The sequence below is a fragment of the Meles meles genome, chromosome 19 (assembly GCF_922984935.1).
Source record: "Meles meles chromosome 19, mMelMel3.1 paternal haplotype, whole genome shotgun sequence".
NCBI lineage: Eukaryota > Metazoa > Chordata > Mammalia > Carnivora > Mustelidae > Meles > Meles meles.
In genome coordinates, this window is record NC_060084.1 from 26,874,616 (window position 1) to 26,897,283 (window position 22,668).

A 22,668-nucleotide genomic window follows, 5' to 3' on the forward strand; every position below is an offset into this window, starting at 1 on the left:
GGACCCTGGGATCATGACCTGAGCCAAAGATGCTTAATGACTAAGCCACCCAGGTGCCCCAGTTTTTGCTTTTTCAACTGTCAAAGGTAAGCACATGAAATTATACAGTGATGATAAGGAGTATGGATACTCAAAGCTGGTGGAGGAGAATTTGCCAATAGATGGCAAAAGCCATGAAGTCCTGTATCCCCCAGGCAGAAGAGTTTCCCTTCCAGGGGTTTATCCTAGGAAACCAGAATGACTTACTATATGATTTCATCATAGTTTAAAAAAAATAAAAATAAAAAATGTAACCCTCCAACCTCTCGGGGCACTGGCTGGTTTAGTTCAATGATATAATGGGCTATTGAAAAAGTCATTAAATATAATGTTATTTTGGGGTGCCTGGGTAGCTCAGTCAGTTAAGTATCTGCCTTCGGCTCTGGCCATGATCTCAGGGTCCTGGGATGGAGCCCCGCATCAGGCTCCCTGCTCAGCAGAGAGCCTCCTTCTCATTCTCTCTCTACCACTTCCCCTACTTATGCTCTTTTCTCTCTCTCAAATAAATGAATAAAATCTTTTTTTTTTTATTTTTTTTTAAGATTTTATTTATTTATTTGACAGAGAGAGATCACAAGTAGACAGAGAGGCAGGCAGAGAGAGAGGAAGGGAAGCAGGCTCCCCGCCGAGCAGAGAGCCCGACATGGGGCTCAATCCCAGGACCCCGGGACCATGACCCGAGCCGAAGGCAGAGGCTTTAACCACTGAGCCACTCAGGAGCCCCATGAATAAAATCTTTAAAAAATGTTATTTAGGGGTGCCTGGGTGGCTCAGTGGGTTAAAGCCTCTGCCTTTGGCTCAGGTCATGATCCCAGGGTCCTGGGATCGAGCCCCGCATCGGGCTCTCTGCTCGGCAGGGAGCCTGCCTCCCCCTCTCTCTGCCTCTCTGCCTACTTGTGATTTGTCTGTCAAATAAATAAATTTTTAAAAATCTTAAAAAAAAATGTTATTTAGTAACCTGGAAAGCTGTTCAAGGCATGTAACAGCAGCAAAAAATACAGACCCCGGGGCACCTGGGTGGCTCAGTGGGTTAAGCCGCTGCCTTCGGCTCAGGTCATGATCTCAGGGTCCTGGGATCGAGCCCCGCGTCGGGCTCTCTGCTCAGCAGGGAGCCTGCTCCCCCCACCCCCGCCTTTCTCTCTGCCTGCCTCTCTGTCTACTTGTGATCTCTCTGTCAAATAAAAAAAAATAAATAAATAAATAAAAAATAAAAAAATACAGACCCCAAATTTTAAATGTTTAAAAAAGATTACAAGGGATTTTCATTTTGCTTTTCTCCCCCATTTCCCAAAGTTTTATGCTAAACATATTTCAGTAATCCTTTTGAAAATTATTAAAAACACAAATGAGGCAATTTTTGCCGACAGTGCCTCTATCTTATGGTCTGCTAAAGGGAGAGGTTTTATGTTACCTTAAGAAACTGCCAGCTGTTAAAATGAGGGCTTATATTGGCTTTTCCAGTTTTCTCTTTTCCCACACTGTTAACTGAGTTAATTAAATGGAGTCATCCCCTCACAGCAGTGGCCAGATTCCTGTTCTTTTAGCATGTCTGAAAATTCAGTTGACATCTATAATGCTAATCAGGGCAGGAAACCAAGAGATGCTTGGAGGAGGAGCTCGGTTCTCTCCCCTCTATTGTTCAAAGCTGGGAGTAAAATCTTTCCAGAGGCTCCATCCCCTACTACATGGCTCTACATCCTCAAACAAAGTAGGGCCACCAGAAGGCCCCTCAAGAATATCATCCTCCAGGGCAATGGTGCCATAGCGGGGGGGGGGGGGGGGTTCACTGTATTTAGTTGGGGGTAAAAAGACTCAATAATCTAAACCCTTTAACAAACTGCATGGCTCTAACTTTGCTGCTTGAATCTTTCCTTAATAAATGTTTTCATGGGTCTAAGGTCTTGGACGGAATGAACACTGACTGGGGCAAAAGAGATCATAAGGTAAATTGATAAGATATACTCCTGCCAAAATCCTAGAGCCAGGATGAGAGTCCTGACAGCACATGCCCCCTTCAGCATTCCAAGCCTGATGTCTGGAGAACGGAAGCTGGGCAGCTATGTTTGAGGCTGAAAGTGCTCAAGTGGTCCTTAAAAGCTGCTCTAGAGGGGACCAGAATGTGGCCACTAAAGAGTGCCTGCTCCTATCTCGCCCTGAAAAATCCTCATTTTACTGGCATTACAATGTCAGCGTCTTCAGTATCTCCCTGGATGCTGATTCAAAGCATGTTCCCAGGGGGCACCTGGCTGGCTCAGTCCATGGAATGTGCTACCCCTGATCCTGGTGTTGTGAGTTTGAGAAAACTAGAATTCATATTTATCTTTTTTTTTTTTTAAGATTATATTTATTTATTTGAGGGAGTGCGTGAGAGAGAGAGAGCACACAAGCGGGGGTGGGGGGGGCAGGGGGAAGAGGGAGAAGCAGACTCCCTGTCTAGCAGGGAGGCCTGAAATGATTTTGCTAAAGGAAGGGCCCCACCAGAAGTGAACTTATCAGGAAGAATAATGCTCACATCCATGACAGGGAATACAAAGGCTTATATCCCTTTACACATCACATCTTTGTCTACTAAAATATTTTAAGGCCTAACATCACAGGTGCCTCATCATAATCAGATGTCTTCACCTGGTTGATAAATTCATGACAGAGAGGAATGAATACCTTCTTTCCAGCACGGGTGTAGGTGAGGCTTACTTCTGGCATTGTACCAAATCAGCTGTCGGCAGCCATCGTAAGCACAGGAGTATTCGTCGTCCCCAATGCCGTAGCCTTCCTGGAGGGAGATAGGGCCCAGAAGATTAGCAAGCTCTGCCTGCTGTTTTCTGGGAAAAGATGGTGTGTCTTTTGTAACCATCAACCTGGTGGCTGGAATCTGAAGCTTTCTGGATGAAGGGAACTTACGGTTCTTAGAAGATACCAAAATTCTGACCTCAAGGCCTGGTTCTCTGTGACTAGATAATGACTTCACCAACAAATAGCTCCTGAGTTTCACATATGTTAGTTCACTGAATCCTCACTAACCACTTTGAGGCTGGTGGCATGATACTACATTTTAAGAAGAAATAGAGGGTTCAAAGGTCCAAGAGGTCAACCATGTGGCCCAGTGGCAAATCATTACTCAGAAAGTCAAGTCTGGATGCTGGAATCTTCTGATTCCAAGACTGGTGCTTTCTACTTCATTGCAGTTGGGCAAACGTCTTTCTTGCATGTAGTAGACTGCATAACAACTACATGTTCAGAAATTTCAAAACTGGAGACAAGAGAAAGGTTATAGTGGACAATCAACTAATAGCTATTCTGAGGTGGGCTCAATTGGAGCATCATTTAGGTCCTTGGCAGCTTCTTTTATTACTTATTGCCTTTTAACTATTTCAGTTATTTTACCGTTAAAACATGGGTGGGATCTTAAGAAATTATTTTAAGTGCTTTTTTTTTTAAAAAGATTTTATTAATTTATTTGAGAGAGAATGAGTGAGAGAAAGTACAAGCCAGGGGAGAGGCAGAGGGAGAGGGAGAAGCAGCCTCCCCACTGAGCAGGGAGCCTGACGTGGGGCTTGATCCCAGGACCCTGGTATCATGACCTGAGTTGAAGGCATATGCTTAACTGACTAAGCCACCAGCAGCGCCTATTTTAAGTGCTTGTGAAAAAACAGAGGAACCATATAGATCAAATAGCTGTTATCTTTAAAGGTCAATAGTGAAAGATTCTTAGTGGAAAAAAGGTTTGAAAATATGGGCCAAATCCAAGTAAGATCTCAGGTTTTGATGATGGTCTGCTTGTTTTATGGGGATAAACAATGCAGTGGAGATTGAATCCACCTTTTTTTTTTTTTTTTTTTTTTTAAAGTAGGGTCTGTGCTCAATGTGGGGCTTGAACTTATGACCCTGACCCTGAGATTAAGAATCGCATGCTCTATCAACTGAGCCAGCCAGGTGCCCCAGTGAGGAGATCAACTGGAGAAAACACTCAAACACATTCCTTGACTACTTAAGACTACAATATAATGAATTCTATGAGTGTTCTCCAAAGTGAGGCTTCTGAACTAGCTGTTCTGAATGCACTACTCAGACTATTCAGGAGTTAAATAAACTTGTATCTACTTGTCTTCAGGCAGAGAAGAAATTCATCAATCTACTAGAAATAACACCTTGCTATCGCCTCCCTTCAAAGCCTATTGTAAAAAACTCATTTTTTATTTTATGGATGTTGGGCATAGGCAAAGGCAAGCAGTTCTTTTCTACCTTCACTTTTTTTTTTTAAGATTTTTTTTTTATTTATTTGTCAGAGAGAGAGAGAGAGAGTGAGCACAAGCAGACAGAGTGGCAGGCAGAGGCAGAGGGAGAAGCAGGCTCCCCGCCGAGCAAGGAGCCCAATGTGGGACTCGATCCCAGGACGTTGGGATCATGACCTGAGCCGAACGCAGCCACTTAACCAACTGAGCCACCCAGGCGTCCCTCTACCTTCACTTTCTAATGTCCTACAAAGTCCTCGATGGAACAATGGAAAGAAATTCCTAGAAGATTCCTAGCAACTAGAGTTGGTTAAGAGCAGACTTTACCACGCAATGTCTTCCATCCCGGGATGAATTTCACAGTACAGCAACATTGTGGGACAAACATGGAACTCTAATAATTTCAACCACAGATCAACTCTACAGGCTAAGATGTAGGTCCTTCTGCCAAGCAGAGATGCACTTTAAAAAGCCCTTTGAGCTGACATTTCAGAGAGCAATCTAGATGTACCCTCTGTCAACCTGAAAACATTCCTAGCAGGACTATGGTTTTCATTGATTGAGACAGGTAAATGAGACAACAGGGTAGCTAGCTTAAGCACTTGGAGTGATCATTTTGATCTACTTGTTTATGGTCATGTATATTTTAGTAATGAAAACATTACTAAAAACAAAGAAAGTTTAAAAAAAAATTTTTTTAAGATTTTATTTATTTATTTGAGAAAAAGAGAGTGAGAGAGAGAGAGCATGAGAGGGGAGAAGGTCAGAGGGAGAAGTGGACTCCCCACAGAGCCGGGAGCCCGATGCAGGCCTCGATCCCAGGACTTCGGGATCATGACCTGAGCTGAAGGCAGTCACCTAAACCAACTGAGCCACCCAGGTGCCCAAAACAAAGAAAGTTTTATCCATAACTTGTCACTTAGGAAATATTCTGAATCCGTTCTCATGTGGTAAACGCCATCCCTTTTTCTACTGTCCAGCATTCTAACCCCCTCTGGTTTTAGGGAGCGTAATGAAGATAGTGTCCTGCTTCCTGCTCTGGAGGTGGAGGGTTAGGACATAGGCTTGGCCAATTGGACCCTTCCAGCAGACACCCAGGGTGGTCTGAGTGACCCCACATGGAGTGATGGTGAGGGACTTGTGGGATAGGTGTTGGCATCCTGGCCCCTAAAACACTGGCTATTGTATTTCTTGTCTCTTGACTCTTGGATGTTGCCTTGGTGCCCGTTTGCTTCTAAACCCCTCAAGACTCTGGGAGTTCCTAATAGGCTTCCAAGTTATTCCCCTTTTCTGTTTAAGACAGCAGAGTAATTTTCCCCAAGGTAAGGGGCTACAACAGGGGAAGGAGCATGGGTTATTTTGACCAGGGTTTGGATTCTTCTCCAGCACTTGGAGGCTTGGTGACAATGGGCAAGTCTGTAAATTAATTTGTCAGAACCTTACTCTCATCTTTAAATGGGAAAATAATACTTTCCCCAATTTTTTTTTTAAGATTTTATTTATTTATTTGACAGAGAGAGATCACAAGTAGGCAGAGAGGCAGGCAGAGAGAGAGAGGAGGAAGAAGCAGGCTCCCTGCTGAGCAGAGAGCCCCATGTGGGGCTCGATCCCAGGACCCTAAGATCATGACCTGAGCCAAAGGCAGAGGCTTTAACCCACTGAGCCACCCAGGCGCCCCACTTTCCCAAATTCTTGAGAAGATTAGAGACAGTATGTGAAAGACCTGTCACATGTAGATGCTTATGAAAAGGCAAAAGATATTTTAGATAACTCAAAATGCACCTTAAAGATTTGCTTCACTGAAACCTCCATAAAAATACACAACACAGTAAGACAAAATATTCTTTCAGGTGACCTGAACAAGGGCTATCCTTAAGCTTCTTATTTTAAATTCTTTTTTTTTTTTCCTTAAGATTCTTAAAATTTATTCATTGGAGAGAGAGAGAGACAGAGCACAAGCAGTGGCGGGTCGGGGGAGAGAGAGAGAGAGCACAAGCGGGTGAGAGGCAGAGGGAGAAGCAGCCTCCCTACTGAGCAGAAGACTGATGCAGGACTCCATTTCAGGACCCTGGGATCATGACCTGAACCGAAGGCAAACACTTAACCATCTAAGCCATCCAGGCACCCCTAAGCTTCTCATTTTAATGCTCGATCTCTGAGCCCAACACTTTGATCATCCTTTCAAAACCAAAGGCCAAGCAGTAAGAGTTAAAACAAGAGACAGTGTGGATGGACTTCAAGTCTTCAAGAAACTGGGTGTATCTACGGATGACTTATTCCATAAAACCACACCCTGTCTGTACAAGCGAAAAGATTCAGAATTACCAGAACAATGTCCATTTGAAGCAAAGTTTTAAGTTTGGCAACATGATTACAATCCTACATTTGGGAAAGGAGACCTCAGACTTCACTGATTTCTAACAGGGAATCAACCAGTACTTGGATCAGGGGAAAAAAATGTTATTAATTACTTAAATAAAGAAATTAAAAGTCTACTGAACAATTCAGAGGACAGGAAAACAGCATTTTAAGCCTCTTAATTTGAGGAGCCAAAATTTTTGCAACTATTGGGAGAAATCAGTTTAATCCACCAGAAAAAAATGATCCAGCTTCACCAGTTATTAAAATAAAATGTTTCTGATATTCAGAATCAGATATACTACACCTAGATCTGTGGTGTGTTTGCTAGCAAATAAAGAGAAACAAATGCTCTATCAAAGCTTTCCCCCTAAAGGAATCCATCTTTCTTCTAGTTCTGGAGCAATTTTTTACATCCAAAGGAGGAGGCTCACTAATTCTCTGAGATTTTTCCCATTTTCAAATGTGAAGAAAACAACTACTGTAGAACAGGAAGGAGCCTGAATTCTAGTCTGAGATTCTTTAGGTCCCTCTTTTAGGCTCAGTTTTCTCATTCGGGAAATGGAAATTATGACAGTAAACACTGTGGTGGGAATCAGATGATTGGCTCTAAAATGACAATGCTCTGGAAATAAAGACCTTTTTCCCCCAAGTCCTAAAAAAATTGTCTTCAGGACATCCTTTGGGGCAGGCTGTCAGGGCAACTGATACCACTTGCTTTAAATCAGGGCCCAAGATAAGAACTAAGAGACTAACTGGCATTGTTCTCCAGACCCATGTACTTCTGACTTCATGGTGCCACAATTGAGCCCCACGCTTCCAGGTTTTACTTAAGGTCCAGTCAATGAGGAGGCCCTTCATCAGGGAAAGTTCCCAAAGAAAGCAATTGTAGATGGGGTCTAGTTTTCTGTCCTGGACAAGAATCTGACCTCTCTACTGGCCCTCTTCCTCCAATTGTCTCTCTAGCAAGGAGTTTATTAGCAAAACACGATGCACAGTTCTAAGACATTATACAGCCTCACTGAAAGGGGCCCTTTCAAACTACACTTCTGGCAGGCAAGTTCAGTTTGGTTCAATTCAAAAACCATCCATATAAGAGACTAGTGTTTAGATGAACAAAATAATCCAAGGGGTTTTCCCAGTTCAAAGTGTAAAAATCCTATGTCCATAAAAGAGTCCAGCTCAAAACTGGATTAATTCCAAACAGCTTAAAATTGGAATAACTCAAAAAAGCTGTTCAGGCTGGGCATCTGAAGGGTATAAATTGGCAAGAAATCAACATCTGTAGGAAAGGGAGGAACCCCAGCCTCAGACATGCAAGTAGCGGTAGCTGAATCCTGCTTCCTCTAGCGGGTTTCATCTTCCCTCTTTACGTGACAGCTTTCTACAACAGAAGATAAATGCTAAATATTGAAAACAAATGTGCCCACTAGTTACAAAGTAAAAATCAAGTAAAAGAAGTCAAGCCAACATTTAATATTTCATGAAAGGAAGAGAATTCCTACAAAGTTCTTAGAGCTTAAATGCAAGGTAAAAGGCATCACGGGTTCCAGTATAAAACTGAGCCAGAGATCTGGCTGGGCTGGAGGAGAGCCTACAAAAACAAAGGACACACCCAACACCCAACCTCTAGGTGCAAATTTAAAACTCAAGGCGGGAAAAAAACCCAAGGGGCAATTTCCCTGTGTCTTCCTATTTCAGAACCAGGTTAGCAAACCCCTGTGAGGGGTCTGGCAGCATTTGGTTCAGCCCAAGACACGATCATCGTGCAAACCTCTCTAGAAAATTTGTGTCCTCCACTCACTCTCTAAAAAGCTGCTGTTGTCCCTGTTTACACTGTTCTCTAGGGTACTCACATGATTGAGAAATTTGCTGTCTCGTGTGGCCCAGCCGATCTGCATGACACCAGAAGTGATCACGGTGACTTCGTAGTACCACACCCCCGCATCCACGCAAAAGGTGCAACGCACGCTTTCAAAAGAGGAGGCATCGCAGCGAGCCTGGTAAAACCAAAGCATGCGACAGCCCACCATCATTGCCTGAGACTGCGGAAGTTAAGTGAACACCCAGAGGTGGAATGTCTTTTTCCTTATTAAATCTTCTGGTGGACGCTCGTTTCCTTCTCCGTGCATCCTCAGTGACACAAAGTGCAAAACAGAATGAAGCACACATATCTCTTTTGTAGCTTTACATCTAGGGAGTTCTAACAGGGCTGGAAGGCCTCAAAGATGGCTGTAGTAAGCATTAACGAGGGCTACTTTTTGAAGTACCCTTCCGGTAGAATCTTTTATGAATGCATCAACATGGCCTTAGCCTGCACTTGTTAGGATGCAGAGAGGGGAGGACACTGAAGGGTATAAGATGGGGTACCTAAAAGTAACTGAAAACAGAAAACTATGGCAGGCATTTGGCAATAACGTAAGATCAAAGAGCTGTCTCTTCAAACGGCTCTTTAGTCTTGACGTGTCTGGTGCCTGATGGTGCCTTCCTGTACATAATAAGCAGTTTTCATCAACCTGCACCACCAAATCGGCAACATTTCCAACATACAGGAGGCTGGGAAGCGCTAGCCGGAATACAATTGGTGATGCAGGGATTCAAAAAGGAAGGGCCTCTTTTAGAAACACTAGTCTTTGCACCTTTAGCTGAATAAAGAGGCAGAGATTGAAAACAGACATACTTAAATCAAACTGTCTATAGGGAACACACTGAGGGTTGCCAGAGGGGAGGTGGGGGGTGGGGAGACTGTATTAAATGGGTTGTGATGAGCACCAGTGTTGTGTGTAAGTGATGAATCACTAAATTCTACACCTGAAATTAATATTGCACTGTATGTTGAATAGAATTTAAAACTTGAAACTACAAAAAAAATTCAAATTGTCATATATTAATAGTGCTTACTATGTCTATGGTACCATGTGGATATTAAGGAGTTAAATAACACCGCAAACAACCTCTCCCTGCCACTTCCACCTCTACCCACTCTTGGAATACGACATAAACTTCCATCTATTCTGCAAGAAATGGCTCTTTGTTTAGAAGCAGGGTGTGAAAATGAGAACAAGCTCTTTCCCCCGCATGTTCCGTCCATGAAAGCTTTACCTCCAAGCCATGAGGCGAGATCTTCAGGTACTCGCTGACATCGTTGCTGTTCAGCATGGCCCTAATGCTATTCAAGTCCACTTTCTCATAGGTCAGCTGCCTACTGTCTTTTAAAACTGCAAAAGAAAAAGTGGTCATGTTTCTAAGGCAGGCTGTTGTGGAAAAAAGCCTAGTGTCATCGTGGGCTGCCATTCCAGTTAAGAAGTGGAGGTACCCAGAAATGGCAGAACAGGTAGGGAGACTTCAAACCTTGCCTTCCTGCTGCACGACCGTATGAGGATCTATCAAGCAAAAGCTGGGACAAGCTAGGATGGCACTGCCAGTTTTCTGCTTCTATTCCCTGTATTTGTTATTGTGCATGCAACAAAATGCAACTTCTACTTTTCTGGAATGACTCTGTCATGGGCACCACACAAGCTGTGCACAAAGCAACTCTCCACAACGCTGCGGCAAGAGGAAGGGTACACACATCTGGCCATGCCTTAGCACATGTGCTAACTGCGCTGGGGAAGTGAGGATTTAGTAGCAGGATAGTTTTAGTTCTAGCAGCCCTTGAGGAGATAAAGAAAAGCCAGGAGCAGCCCTCTTGGTGTAGGCAATATGTATCCTGAGTTTTGAAGAGCCATTATCAGGACAGGGAGAAGAGTAAAGAGAGGGAACTCCAAGTGAGGGAAAGTCCTAGAGAGGTCAGGATGACTGGGGCCTGCTTGCAAGACAGTGAGGAGACAGCCTGTGTAGGGAAGAGCTGACTGGACACTGCCATCTGATTAATGGCCCGGGTGCACCAGGAAGTGGGGTACCAGTAAAAGTTTCTGAACAGGAGAGTGCTGAAATTAGAACTATGCCATATAATTTTCGTCTGGAGGGTCCCTAGAATACTTTCCTGCTACAATACGGCCAACCGACAATATTGGCCTTTTCAAGGAAAGTGTCACACTCACTATTACAAAATGAAGAACAGTGATCCTATATAGAGAATGGGTTTGGACATGGAAACAGGAATTTTAACAAAGGACAATGCCTACTTACAGAGATTGTCTAAGCTCCACTGGGCACAGAAACCGACTTGACGCTTCAGATAATCAGGATCATCAGCCCAGGACTCCAAGGTGACGAGTCGGTCACTAATACTGGATTCAGAGATAGTCAATTTATTTTCACCTGTTGGGGAAGACAAGACACCTTGAATCAACCCTGAAAGAGTAGGAGGATTTGCGGGGCAGGTAAGGGGTAGGAAGGAGTGAGGAGAGACCATCAGAAAATGTAGAAACTAGAATAATGACACAGTCCAAGAGCCTCAACTATTTTCTGGGAAGTAGCAATCTCATCACCAATTTTTAGCTACAAAAAGTGAGTAACCATGGTCACAAGTGTTGATTCTTGGGTGAGAAGACTCTTGGCTTCTGTCCCTGTTACATCTTACTGGCCGTCAGGCATCTATCCACATAAAAACAGAACAGGTGCATGTCTGATGAGGCTCAAAGCATATGCTCATCCAGGAAGTAAGAAAAATAAGATTTTTAACAACCGATACAGAAGATCATTAGTGCAATAAGTCACTATACCTACTTGTCTGTGCAAACTTTTCCAGTGCGATAAGTGCAAAAAGCATGACTGTGGGGTGGGACTGTAACTTCTGAAAGACAACAAAAGATAAAAAACAAAAAGCAAAAACATCATTCCCTTGCAGAGGTGGCAAGTTAGCAATTTCCTCTTTGTACCCAGTATGTGCTAGATTTGTTGGGAGCAGTCAGAAAACTTTTATTCTCTTATGTCCTCAAATCTCTGTTTGCTAATACTGTTAGTTAGTAACAAGGAACCAAGATAGAGTCTCATAAAATTTTCTATTATTTTTTGGAAATCACTGGGTCCGTTGATAGATATGCAGATTTCAAAAGTATTTTGTTAAAAGCACTATGTTATTCTACTTAGTAACATTTGTATTAGGGCTTTGTGAAATAAAACTGTGCTCATTCTTACATTCATTTAAGCAAGCAAACAGAAACCTAGAATCGTAGCTAAGAATGACTTTTTTTCAGAGCCCTTAAAAAGTTACCCCAAGCTCCAAAATGATAAGTGATGACAGGAACAACTAATGGCTTAGTTTTCAATCTGTTCTTTGAAAGGAATTGCACAAATGCTAATGGTGGGTGGGAGAGCGCTCTTCCAGTTACAGTTAACTTCCCATCACAGGTGTTCCCATTTAAAGAAAGGTCTTCCTGCTTAACATCACACCTTCTCACAGCTCCGTTAGGAGCAAAGGAACTCAGAACATCCGATGATTCCTACTCACTTCCCTGGGGCTCAAAGGTTCTGCAAAGCTCATATAACCACCAGCCCGCCCCACAGTAAAGCCTGTTCAGCACTCTGCTTCTTGCCATATCCACTTTTCAGTCCCTCTTTCTGGTTTTGTAGGTCCCAAGCCCTCCCCACCAAGCTGTCCAGGCCCGTCCTCCTGTCTCTGAACACTGCCTCCCCATCAAACGGTGCTCTGTAATATGCCAGGAGCATGGCCATTCCTACCTCTGGGCTTCTGCTGGTGATGCCTTTAGCCAAGAAACCCATTTTTCCCTCCGGGGTGCAGGGACAAATCCTGACCTATGATGTGATCCCGCTGACGATCCAAGTTCATGAGGAAGCCTGTTTCTCACAGCTCTCTCGGCTCTCACCACCCCTATCTTCCACCCCACCCCACCCCCCCGTCACCCTCTCAGAACTCTTATGGTACTTAGTCTGAAGGACATGATTTTGCCCTTAATCACATCCTGTCATAAAATGGAGGCTAGGTGGTTTGTCTGGGTAGGGTAGTTTTGTTCCCTCAGCCAATCAGGAAGGTTCTTGAGGGCAGAGGACTGTTATACTACTTTTGTATCCCCACAGTGCTTGCTTAGCATAGTGGTGTGTGTTTTAAGTACATATCATAGAGGTACTGAGAAATAAGGTCTTTCAGATGTTGAAGAAGGCCAGTGCTCACTAGGCCTGCAAAAGTAACTTTTACAAATACAGACCAGTCAAGTCTGCAGTCTGCCCGTGTGAGCGATCTGACAGCACCACCTCAGCAAACCACAAGCTTCACAGACAATAGATCAAATACTCTATGGCAACAGTTAGAAGAGTGGTAGCCAGGGAGGGAGGGAAGGAGTAGAGATTTATAGACACTGGCAATCTGACTTGACAGTTTCCTGGCTGGGAATGCCATGTAATTTTGTTTCCACTGTGGAGGTCCCTACTACCATTTGGCAGACTCTAAGGACACACACAGAAGCCAGTCATAGTAGCTATCTTATGACTAAATTTAAAACCAGACCAGCTTGGCTACTTTTGCTTGTAATGAATTCCTATCCCACCCTCATTTTTTTTTTTTTTTTTTAATAGAAGGGAATAGATAAACACTCAGGAAACACCTGCAAATAAAATTTATAACCGATTCCATTCTCTGTGCCAGTGGTTAAACTGGCAATTTTAGAAAAATGCACAGTTGTAGATGACTAAGAAAAACTGGCTTTGATACCTTACTTACCAGACACTGTAGCAAATATTCCAGTATTCCCGGGCTAAGTAAGCCTATACTTGCGGGACCTAGAAACACAACAAACAAGAGATATAATTAAATGGGCCATATTATTTTTCATCAGTAATTAATAACAATAAAATTGATTTGTGAACTGACAGCTTCTCTCATGTACATTGTCTTATTTAAGCCTCCTGCTCTGAGGCAGGGAAAAGCAGTGTTCCCATTTCACAGCTGAGCAACTGAACCCACAGTGAAGTGACTCATTCCAGTGCACTTGGGGTACACGTGGAAGAATCAGAGCCAGCATCCAGGTGTCCTGATTTTGAATTCGTTGTTTCTTTCTTTCTTTTTTTAAAAAGATTTTATTTATTTATTTGACAGAGAGAGACAGCGAGAGAGGGGCACAAGCAGGGGGAGTGGGAGAGGCAGAAGCAGGCTTCCCACTGAGCAGGGAGCCTGATGCGGGGCTCGATCCCAGGACCCTGGGATCATGACCTGAGTCAAAGGCAGACGCTTAACAACTGAGCCACCCAAGCACCCTGAATCCATTGTTTCTTTCACCATATGTGATCTAACTAGCTGAGGTATTCACCTGTATTTGGGTATTAACTTGCCTAAAGTGGGTCATGTCCATAAGCAAGTTAAATATCTGCTTCTCTTCTCAGGAACTGCTCCAATTTAATGTTCTTATTCCTCTTCCCTAACTTAGTATGTCTCCATTATAAACTTTATAAAGTACATACATGTATCTATTATATGCATAAATATATAACTACATAATCTTTATTATACTGAATTTAGCCTTTTATTCCTAATTTTAAAGCATATAAGTAAAACTTGTTCTTTTAAGCATCCCTCCGAAAATCCTCAAAGTTAAATTATATTGCACTCATCTCTTTGGCCTTTGAGTAATTTTTTTCCAGTAAGTTCTGTCCCTAAATTTTTATTTATTTATGTATTTTTTGGTGGTGGTGGTTGGGACAGAGACATTCCTTTCTGGTACAACAGGTTTGCTTAAAGACCTGCAGTGCAGTCTTCCCTTTATGTCAAACAACTGAAGATCTTTCCTGGTAGAGGTTCCCAGAGTTACCTGCTAGTTTCTCAGCCAAGCAGCCTAGGACTGCAGATGTGTTCCTGTGTTTGGCAGGATGACCTGAGTCCTGGCAAGCTACTTCTCCATTTAAATTGAGAATTTCAGTCAATTTCTGGAGTGCATCCTAAAAGCAAAAATGTACAAGTGGATTTCATAAATAGATTACTTAGGCTTTTTTCCCCCAAGGGAATAATTTGAGATAAAAGCTACCTCGCCAGCTATTAAATTAACTCAGAAGGAACATAAAGAAATGATATAATCTACCCAATGATGTCATTATTGATGGGAAATGTTATTTGATCAACCTGGAAGTTTTCTTACATGAATTGTTAAGATTTCCCTTCATTCAAAATGTACCAGTTGTATCAAAAATACACAATATACTCTTGAATCATTAAACAGACTAAATCTACCCAAATGCCAAAATGACTGATAACAACAGGGCCTTAGTAATGTTGAAGTAAAAAGTGACTTACAATTTTTTTTTTAAATCAAGCAAGAGCAAATCTCACCAGAGTTTTTGATGCAAATTATAAAAGAAACCCATTATAAGCTTAGGCTTATTCATCAGTGACTAGGCCAAAGGCTTTTCTCTTCTGTCCGTAATGTTTTCCATGTTGTGCCTAAATGTCTGAGGCTTAAACAAATGAAAGATGCCAGCATCCAAAATTTGAAAAAAACGTAGTCCATAGAACATATGGACGAAGAAGACATATAAGACTAATGAAAGTTTGATACTTTTGTTCTATGTAAGGGAAAATCAAGGTTATGCCAGTCTTTAATATGTTTAACACTCACAAGTGCTTTCAGTGTAACAGTTTTTTTCTCTTAATAGGAAACAGTAAAGAAAACCTTTTGTAATGAGAAAACTGTTCAGCAGAGGGTAAGAAAATAATCAGCTCAGCAACGTTCTCTTTTATGAACGTTCTTTTAATTTCAAATACAGATTGCCATTTCAGATATAAATGCTTTCATTTTTAACATTTTAAACTAAAGCTTTATAGTAAACTATTGACAGAAAGAGGATGTAGCACTTCATTAGTAATAAAAGGCAAGTTTACATACTAAAGTTGATACTGAATGAAACAGACCCCAAATGTATAAAGAGGAAGCACATTATGTCAAAAGTTCTTTGTGGATGTTCGTCCTGTGTTTAAGCATAGCTGACAGTTTCATAAAAGGCAAGTATTGACTTACTTTAGTGGGCAATGGACATTCATCTAGTAACAATGTTATAACAGCTGGTCCCAGTGGATCTTCCAATGGAATAACTCTGATTAAAGACTGGACAACATCCAACCATCCTTCATCTAAGAGCAAATCAAGAAGATTCTATGAATGGAGCGACTATTTTAAAAATGTGAAAATACAGAACTTATAACACAAGGTGACTTCACAACAAAACAGAAACACTTTTGGCTTTTAAGCAACTGACACTGGCACGGACATCATCATTAACTGTAGTCATCATGGTAGAGCCCAAGATTCTTAACTTATAGGAGCCTAGTTATTTGGAGGCATCTTCGTTCGGACAAAACTAAAGATATGGTCCTGGGTTCTCAAATTATAACTAAAATAGTTTCAGCACCTTATTTATGACATAGGCATTTACTGAGAAGATGAAGTATCTGAAGCAGTTGGCTCTACTTTCAGAATGACACTTAGGAAATCGAGGGACAAAAAAATGTCCTCCCCATTCTGGAAGGGCTATGATCAAAGATCTATCAGATCCCCCCAAATTTTTCTTTTAATAATTTTGGTGAAATAAAACCAATACCGAGAAATATAGTTATATATTCAGGATGCAGTATACAGTGGTTATTAGTTATTACCCCTGTACAGGAAAATTTCCATACACTAACGGCTTTTTTTCATGATCATGTGTGTTAAGTACTTTTGGAGTCCTATTTAAAAAAAAAAAGGTGGTCACATTTTTCATAGTCATTAACTCATTAGAAAGTATTTTAAGAAAACTTTAAGAATACCTGTTTCTGCCATTTCGTGCAATGTAATCATTGAATACGGAGGTTCCTGATCACTGAAAAACAAACAGTCAAGACATCAAAAGTGAAGAACTAAGAAATAACAATTGCAAATAAAAATTCCAACTGAAAGTGTGGGAGTGGAGAGAGAAAGAAGAAATGGAAATGGAGAGGGACGGAAGAGACTGCTGCAGCTCCACTCTTTATACAATACACACAACATGAGCTCATTACTAACCACCCTCTGTGATGGTCCACAAATCAAATGGGTGGGAGGGCTTAGGAAAGGACCACCACTGGCCTGAAGTAAAAGCACAGGACTAAAACTGGAGGCCAGCTAACTACTTTTAGCTTTCCTTTAGAGGCTCAGTGCCAATGAGATGAGCCATGGAGGTCAACATCATCTCCCTCCAACTTACCTCAAAGAAACACCAGGAAGGGAGATTATAATCTCAACAGAGGATTTATGGAAGCAAGGACCTACATAAACATCTTCATGTGTAAGTGTTCTTCTGGGAAATATCACTATTTGTTTGAACTTCATAAAATGGGTGTTAGAAGCTATTAAATATTCTAGACACTGGGGGCACCTGGGTGGCTTAGTTGGTTAAGCATCTGTCTTCGGTTCAGGTCATGATCTCACAGTCCTGGGATCCAGCCCCACATTGGGGCTCTTGGCTGAGCAGGGAGTCTGCTTCTCCCTCTCCCTCTGTACCTTGCTCCGCTCGGGCTTGTGCCCATGCTCTCTCTCTCTCAAGTAAAAAATTCCTTATTTTTTTTAAAAAAAAGATTTATTTGTCAGACAGAGATAGGGTGCATGTGCAAAGCACACAAGCAGGGGAAACAGCAGGCAGAGGGAGAAGCAGGCTCCTGGCTGAGCAAGGAGCCAGATGCAGGACTCGATCCCAGGACCCTGGGATCATGACCTGAGCTGAAGGCAAACATGCTTAACTGACCGAGCCACCCAGGTTTCCTGTAATTAAGTCTTTAAAAAAAATTCTAGACATTGATCTAAAATGGCATTATATACCTTAATTCAGTGGGGTTTCAATCTGCGATCCCAGGAATTTTTTTTTTTTTTTTTCAAGATATCCCTTGGTTTTATTTTAACTTAAACCCTTGTGAAGATCCCAGGAATCTTAAGGAGGTGCTTTAGGGGAGCTTCAATAATGAACAAAATACTTTCCATCAAATAATGGTAAATCTAATTACTTAGGGAATACATTCACATTTACTTACGTATCGTGGCTCTCTGTTTTACTACGAAGAAAACTGCAAAAACTATTGTCTTCAATCATTTAATCTTCAGAAAAATCTTGTGATATGGGAATTATTAAGTTCACTTCAGGTACTCATTAGGTACTGCTTATTTGACATATCCTGTACCTTTCCATAACTAAGGGAAAATTCGCATTTAAAAGATTTGTCTTAAATGGTATAACTGACTGATTACAAGTATTTCTGGAGAGCAATCTGGCAATAATGAAATTAAATGTACCCAACAATACTAGCCAAACTATTACGCAGGTAATAGATGCATATGAGGTTATTTGCTGCAATGCCACATTTGTAGGAACAAAAATTTGGAATTAGTCGAAGTGACCATCACCAGATTACAGGATAACAAAATATAATACTTTCAAGCATACAAAGGAATACTCTGCAGGAGTCAGAAGCAGCTGTAGCTTTACACACAATAACACAGGTCTCAAACATAATGTTAAGAGAAGTTAAAAACAAGATTTGTACAACTGTATCACTTATGGGTTTTTTTTTGTTCTTTAAGATTTATTTGACAGAGAGAGCACAAACAGGGGGAGCAGCAGAGGGAGAGGGAGAAGCAGGCTCTCCGCTGAGCAGGAATCGTGCGGGGCTCAATTCCAGGACTCTGGGATCATGACCTGAGCCAAAGGCAGGCACTAAACCGAATGAGCCACTCAGGTACCCCACTTCGGTAAGTTTTTAAAATCACACACAAGACACTAATATAAACTTCCTGTACAGACATAAATATATGGCAGGCAAATTGGAAGAACATACCTTAAATTCACGAGAATGGTTTCCCACTGATATTTGGATAGTGGGGGGCAAAGGAGACAATAGGGTTAGGGGAAAAGGAAAAAAAATAATAAAAATATGACAGAGTCAGTGACCAATAAAGACTTTGAGGACCTCAATTTACACAGATGCACTTAAAGGACATCCACATCCTTACATTAAAAAAAATAAAAATAGGGAGGTGGGATTGGGAGAGGGGGAGCGGGCTATGGACATTGGGGAGGGGAGGCGAACCATAAGAGACTATGGACTCTGAAAAACAACCTGAGGGTTTTGAAGGGTCAGGGGTGGGAGGTTGGGGGAACAGGTGGTGGGTGATGGGGAGGGCACGTTTTGCATGGAGCACTGGGTGTTGTGCAAAAAGAATGAATACTGTTACGCTGAAAAAATTAATAAAAAGGGAAAAAAAATAAAAATAAAAATAAAAATAAAGTTCTTCTTGGAACAGAACTGGAGCAGAAATTCCTGGTGGGAGGCAGGAGCTAAAGCTGTAGGACACTGGGGCTCACTGTCTGAAACTAGACAGAGGCAACCAGGAGCCACAAGCCTGCGTGGTAGGTGATGGGGACCAAAACCCCACCTGTGCAGCTTGGACAGGGTTCTCCACTTGGTGAACAAAGTTGCGTAAGTTAAGAATGATCATATGAGCTACAACTGATAACAAGCCCCGAGTCTCCAGTGACAGAAAAGGCAAAGAAAGCCATGCAGCAGGGCGTGGGCTTCTCACAGTGACTGGGAACTCGGAACCACCAATTTTAGGTTCAGTCATAGCCTGAAGGTGGATGGGGATGACAATGAAAGTGACGGGAAGAGAGATAGGCAGAAAGACAGTGTGACAGAGAGGAAGGCAGCATACACGTGCGCACACACACGCGTGCACACACACGCGTGCACGCACACACACACTCAGTGAGGAAAAAATTCCATCAGGACTCTGCAAATTATAGTTCCAAACCATATGACAATCTGAGGTCATATGACCTCAATATGAAGTCTCTACCAAAAAAGTGCAAGTAACAGAACTTCAAACTGATTTTAAAATAAATGTATTTATTTATTTATTTGACAGAGAGAGAGATCACAAGTAGGCAGAGAGGCAGGCAGAGAGAGAGGAGGAAGCAGGCTCCCCACGGAGCAGAGAGCCCGATGCGGGGCTCGATCCCAGGACCCTGAGATCATGACCTGAGCCGAAGGCAGCGGCTTAATCCACTGAGCCACCCAGGCGCCCCAAAATAAATGTATTTAAAGTGTGTTTCCTACAGCGAATCTTTCACTACAGCTTTAGAAACTGCTCTCTTCTCAGAGCAACGTCACCCTTTCCTAAGTAACAAGCAGAAAGAGGAGAACCATCAAGGCCCATCGCTCTCTAACTGCAACATCTGCATACATCATTTTATGTAAACTTGTACTAAGTCCATCTATCCTATCGTTCATGGTTAGCTTTAACAGCCTTATCAACTTTATAGGTTATGAAATTCTTCTCCTTCAGTAGCTTCTGAAAAGGAAGCTACGGTGACAGGTTTTTAACTGTCTGAAGCCTGTTTTGCCATTAGATTCTCTAACAGGTCCTGTCACACTTGCTGCCCATCTGCCCTATTTGTCCATTCTCAGAAGAGTCACAGTGATAATTCGGTACATGCAGGTTTAAGATAAAAGTGACCCTATTCCTCAAATTATGTATGTTGCTCGCTTCATGTACTTCATCAACAAGTTCACTTATAATCTGTAATATTTTCTAAGAGCTTGGAGATAGAGCTCCTAACTTGCTCCCACACACTCTTAATCACTCTTTTAAAAAATATGGCAAAGCCTATTCTGTACCTGTTTTTTCAATGAGCTTAAAGAACACTGCTCATGGTTTACTTCCTTATTCAGGAAGGGCAACTTCTCATTATAATTTTATAGTATGTTTTAAATGTCACCACGAAGAAACTTTAAATAACAGCTTCTAGCCCCTTGCCTAGGGTTGAGGGGTGAAAATGGCATAGATTTATATTCAATAAATATTTTCTACAAAAATATGAACATTAAATTAGTTGGGATACCAGAACTACTTCAAAGTCTCATTTCATAAACTTAGGAAGGCCTTTCTGAACTGGTTACGAAGAATACTTGTAAGAGCCACCTTTCCCCAGCATCTTCTACAGCAGATCAAAAAATACGGAAAACAAATTTATTTCTCTGAGGGAAAAAAAGCACCTCAGAAAAATATGCACAGGTATACCTTGCTTAATGCTCTAATTTTGAGGAATTAAAACTGGATTTTTATAAATGTGATGATCAAATAGTTAGATACTTAAATTAGGAGAGGCTAAAGCAAAAAGAACCCACATCTAACTTAAAAAAAAAAAAACCAAAATGATCATCTATTAAGCAACTAGAATGTGCAAGGCACTACGCTAGATTCTTTATATATTATCTCATGGTAATCTCTGTAAGAAAGATTTTCTTATGTCTTATAGGTGAGGAATCTGAGGCTTAGAGAAGTAATTCTCCCAGTGTCATGTAGCTAGTTCAAGAGCTCAGCCAAAATCTGAAACTTGGTTCCTTATGGTTCTAAAACTTTTGCTCCTAACTACTGGACTATGGTTAAGTCAAAATATTTTTTTCAACTTGAACCATATTCTCCCATTTCACTGTTATTCAATCTGGGATTTCACAAGTAGAGTTAGACAAAGCAGGGGAGAAATAAAAAAAGTACAGGTGCGCCCTGCAGTTTCAATTTACAAGCCTCCCAAATGGATCTAAGGTGGCCAAATGAGGGATACAAAAAGGGAGGAGGATACTCTCCTTGACCCCTGTCCTTACACTGCCAAGAGAAAGTGCATGCAGCCATGCTCTTGGAAAAATAACTCATCTTGATTCTGTGGTCAGTGGTGTAGACAGACAAGCAAGGTAAGAGTTGGTCTCCGTGAAACTAGCTCCTACTGCAGCTTGCAACACAAACTCACTCCATGTTTACTACATGCCCTAATGAAGATCGTAGCTTTAATTAGTGTTCTCTGCTATTGAAATGTTTAGACATTTCCAGATAGTAGTAGATGTAGCAAGTAAAAACATCAAGCCTTATAATTTACTCTGCCACTGGAGGAGAAATAAAATATTCTCCCTTGCCCTTGTAAGCTCACGGCTTGGTGAATATACTCTAAAAAAAGGAAGAACCCCAAAGTTATGGTTCCTGTAGAACACTTTTCATTGCAGAGGGGGTGACTAGGGAGTCAGATACTTACTTATCTACAAGAGTCCGTATGACTGCTAGTGTGTCCAGCACTAGCCCGTCTACATTTTGTTTCTTTCTCCTTGGCTCATGGGGTCCTCGGCCCCTCCTTGGTGGCCGAACAGGATCCCGGGGTTGGCTCCTCGTGTCAGCTGTGGGTACTGCACTGTTCTCGGCCTGCTGCTGCTGGGTGTCTACACTGTCTTCTGCTCCGCTGTCGTCTCGGCAGATACAGGAATTACCCATGGTAGCAGTGGCACCTCTAGTCCCCAGGAAGTGGGCTATGTGCTCCTCAAGAGTCAACAGCAGACCCTGGCCAAGGCTTCTGCTCACTAAGAACACGGCCCAACCAAAGACAATCATTTAGATAGTTTTCAGTTTTCCAAGTACGGTTTTCATAATCTGGAGTCGAGGAACTTGCATTCTATTTGTTTTTAACAACTGAATGTAGAAGAAAGTTGCAGAACTGATCTTCAGCATTATCAATTACAGGGAATCCGGGTCATTCAGTGGCAGTTCTAAAAGAAAGAGAAGGAAAAATGAATCCAAGGTCATTTGATTACTCAAAACTTTCTTAGTTTGATTTTGTAGGCATTAGGATTACAATGACAAACCATCTTTGGTTATATTTATAGGTTTCCAACACAAAGCGGTACCTTTGCATAAGAAAATCAACAATTAAAAATTCCTTTTTATCATTATAAAGTTGATTGCTAAACCATTCCCATGTAACAGGAGTTACCATTTTTTTTTTTTAAACTGTATGTGTGAGGGGCACCTGGGTGGCTCAGTGGATTAAGCCTCTGCCTTTGGCTCAGGTCATGATCTCAGGGTCCTGGGATCAAGCCCCGCATTGGGCTCTTTGCTCAGCAGGGAGCCTGCTTCCTCCCCTCTCTCTGCCTGCTTACTTGTGATCTCTCTCTCTCAAATGAATAAATAAAATCTAAAACAAAACAAAACAAAACAAAACACCGTATGTTTGGTTCTACCCATACAGAAATACATTAGAAGAATGTGTTTCAAGGGCTCCTTCTGTGGATTCTGAAAAATGAACTCCTTTTTAAATTTAAATG

At 41.8% G+C, this 22,668-nt stretch overlaps 1 protein-coding gene across 3 annotated transcripts in view; it reads right to left on the reverse strand.

The window, feature by feature from the left end:
- Nucleotides 1-22,668, reverse strand: part of RSPRY1 (ring finger and SPRY domain containing 1) — a 46,780-nt gene that overhangs the window by 11,066 nt on the left and 13,046 nt on the right. For all 3 annotated transcript variants that reach the window (XM_045989091.1, XM_045989089.1, XM_045989090.1), the window contains exons 2-11: nt 21,609-22,113; nt 16,324-16,376; nt 15,536-15,648; nt 14,336-14,462; nt 13,252-13,310; nt 11,301-11,367; nt 10,761-10,892; nt 9,732-9,847; nt 8,486-8,629; nt 2,701-2,812 (exon numbers count right to left, since the gene is read on the reverse strand). In XM_045989091.1, the coding sequence (XP_045845047.1) occupies nt 2,701-2,812; nt 8,486-8,629; nt 9,732-9,847; nt 10,761-10,892; nt 11,301-11,367; nt 13,252-13,310; nt 14,336-14,462; nt 15,536-15,648; nt 16,324-16,376; nt 21,609-21,958 (1,273 nt within the window). In that variant the 5' untranslated portion in view covers nt 21,959-22,113. The remainder of the gene's footprint in view (nt 1-2,700; nt 2,813-8,485; nt 8,630-9,731; nt 9,848-10,760; nt 10,893-11,300; nt 11,368-13,251; nt 13,311-14,335; nt 14,463-15,535; nt 15,649-16,323; nt 16,377-21,608; nt 22,114-22,668) is intronic.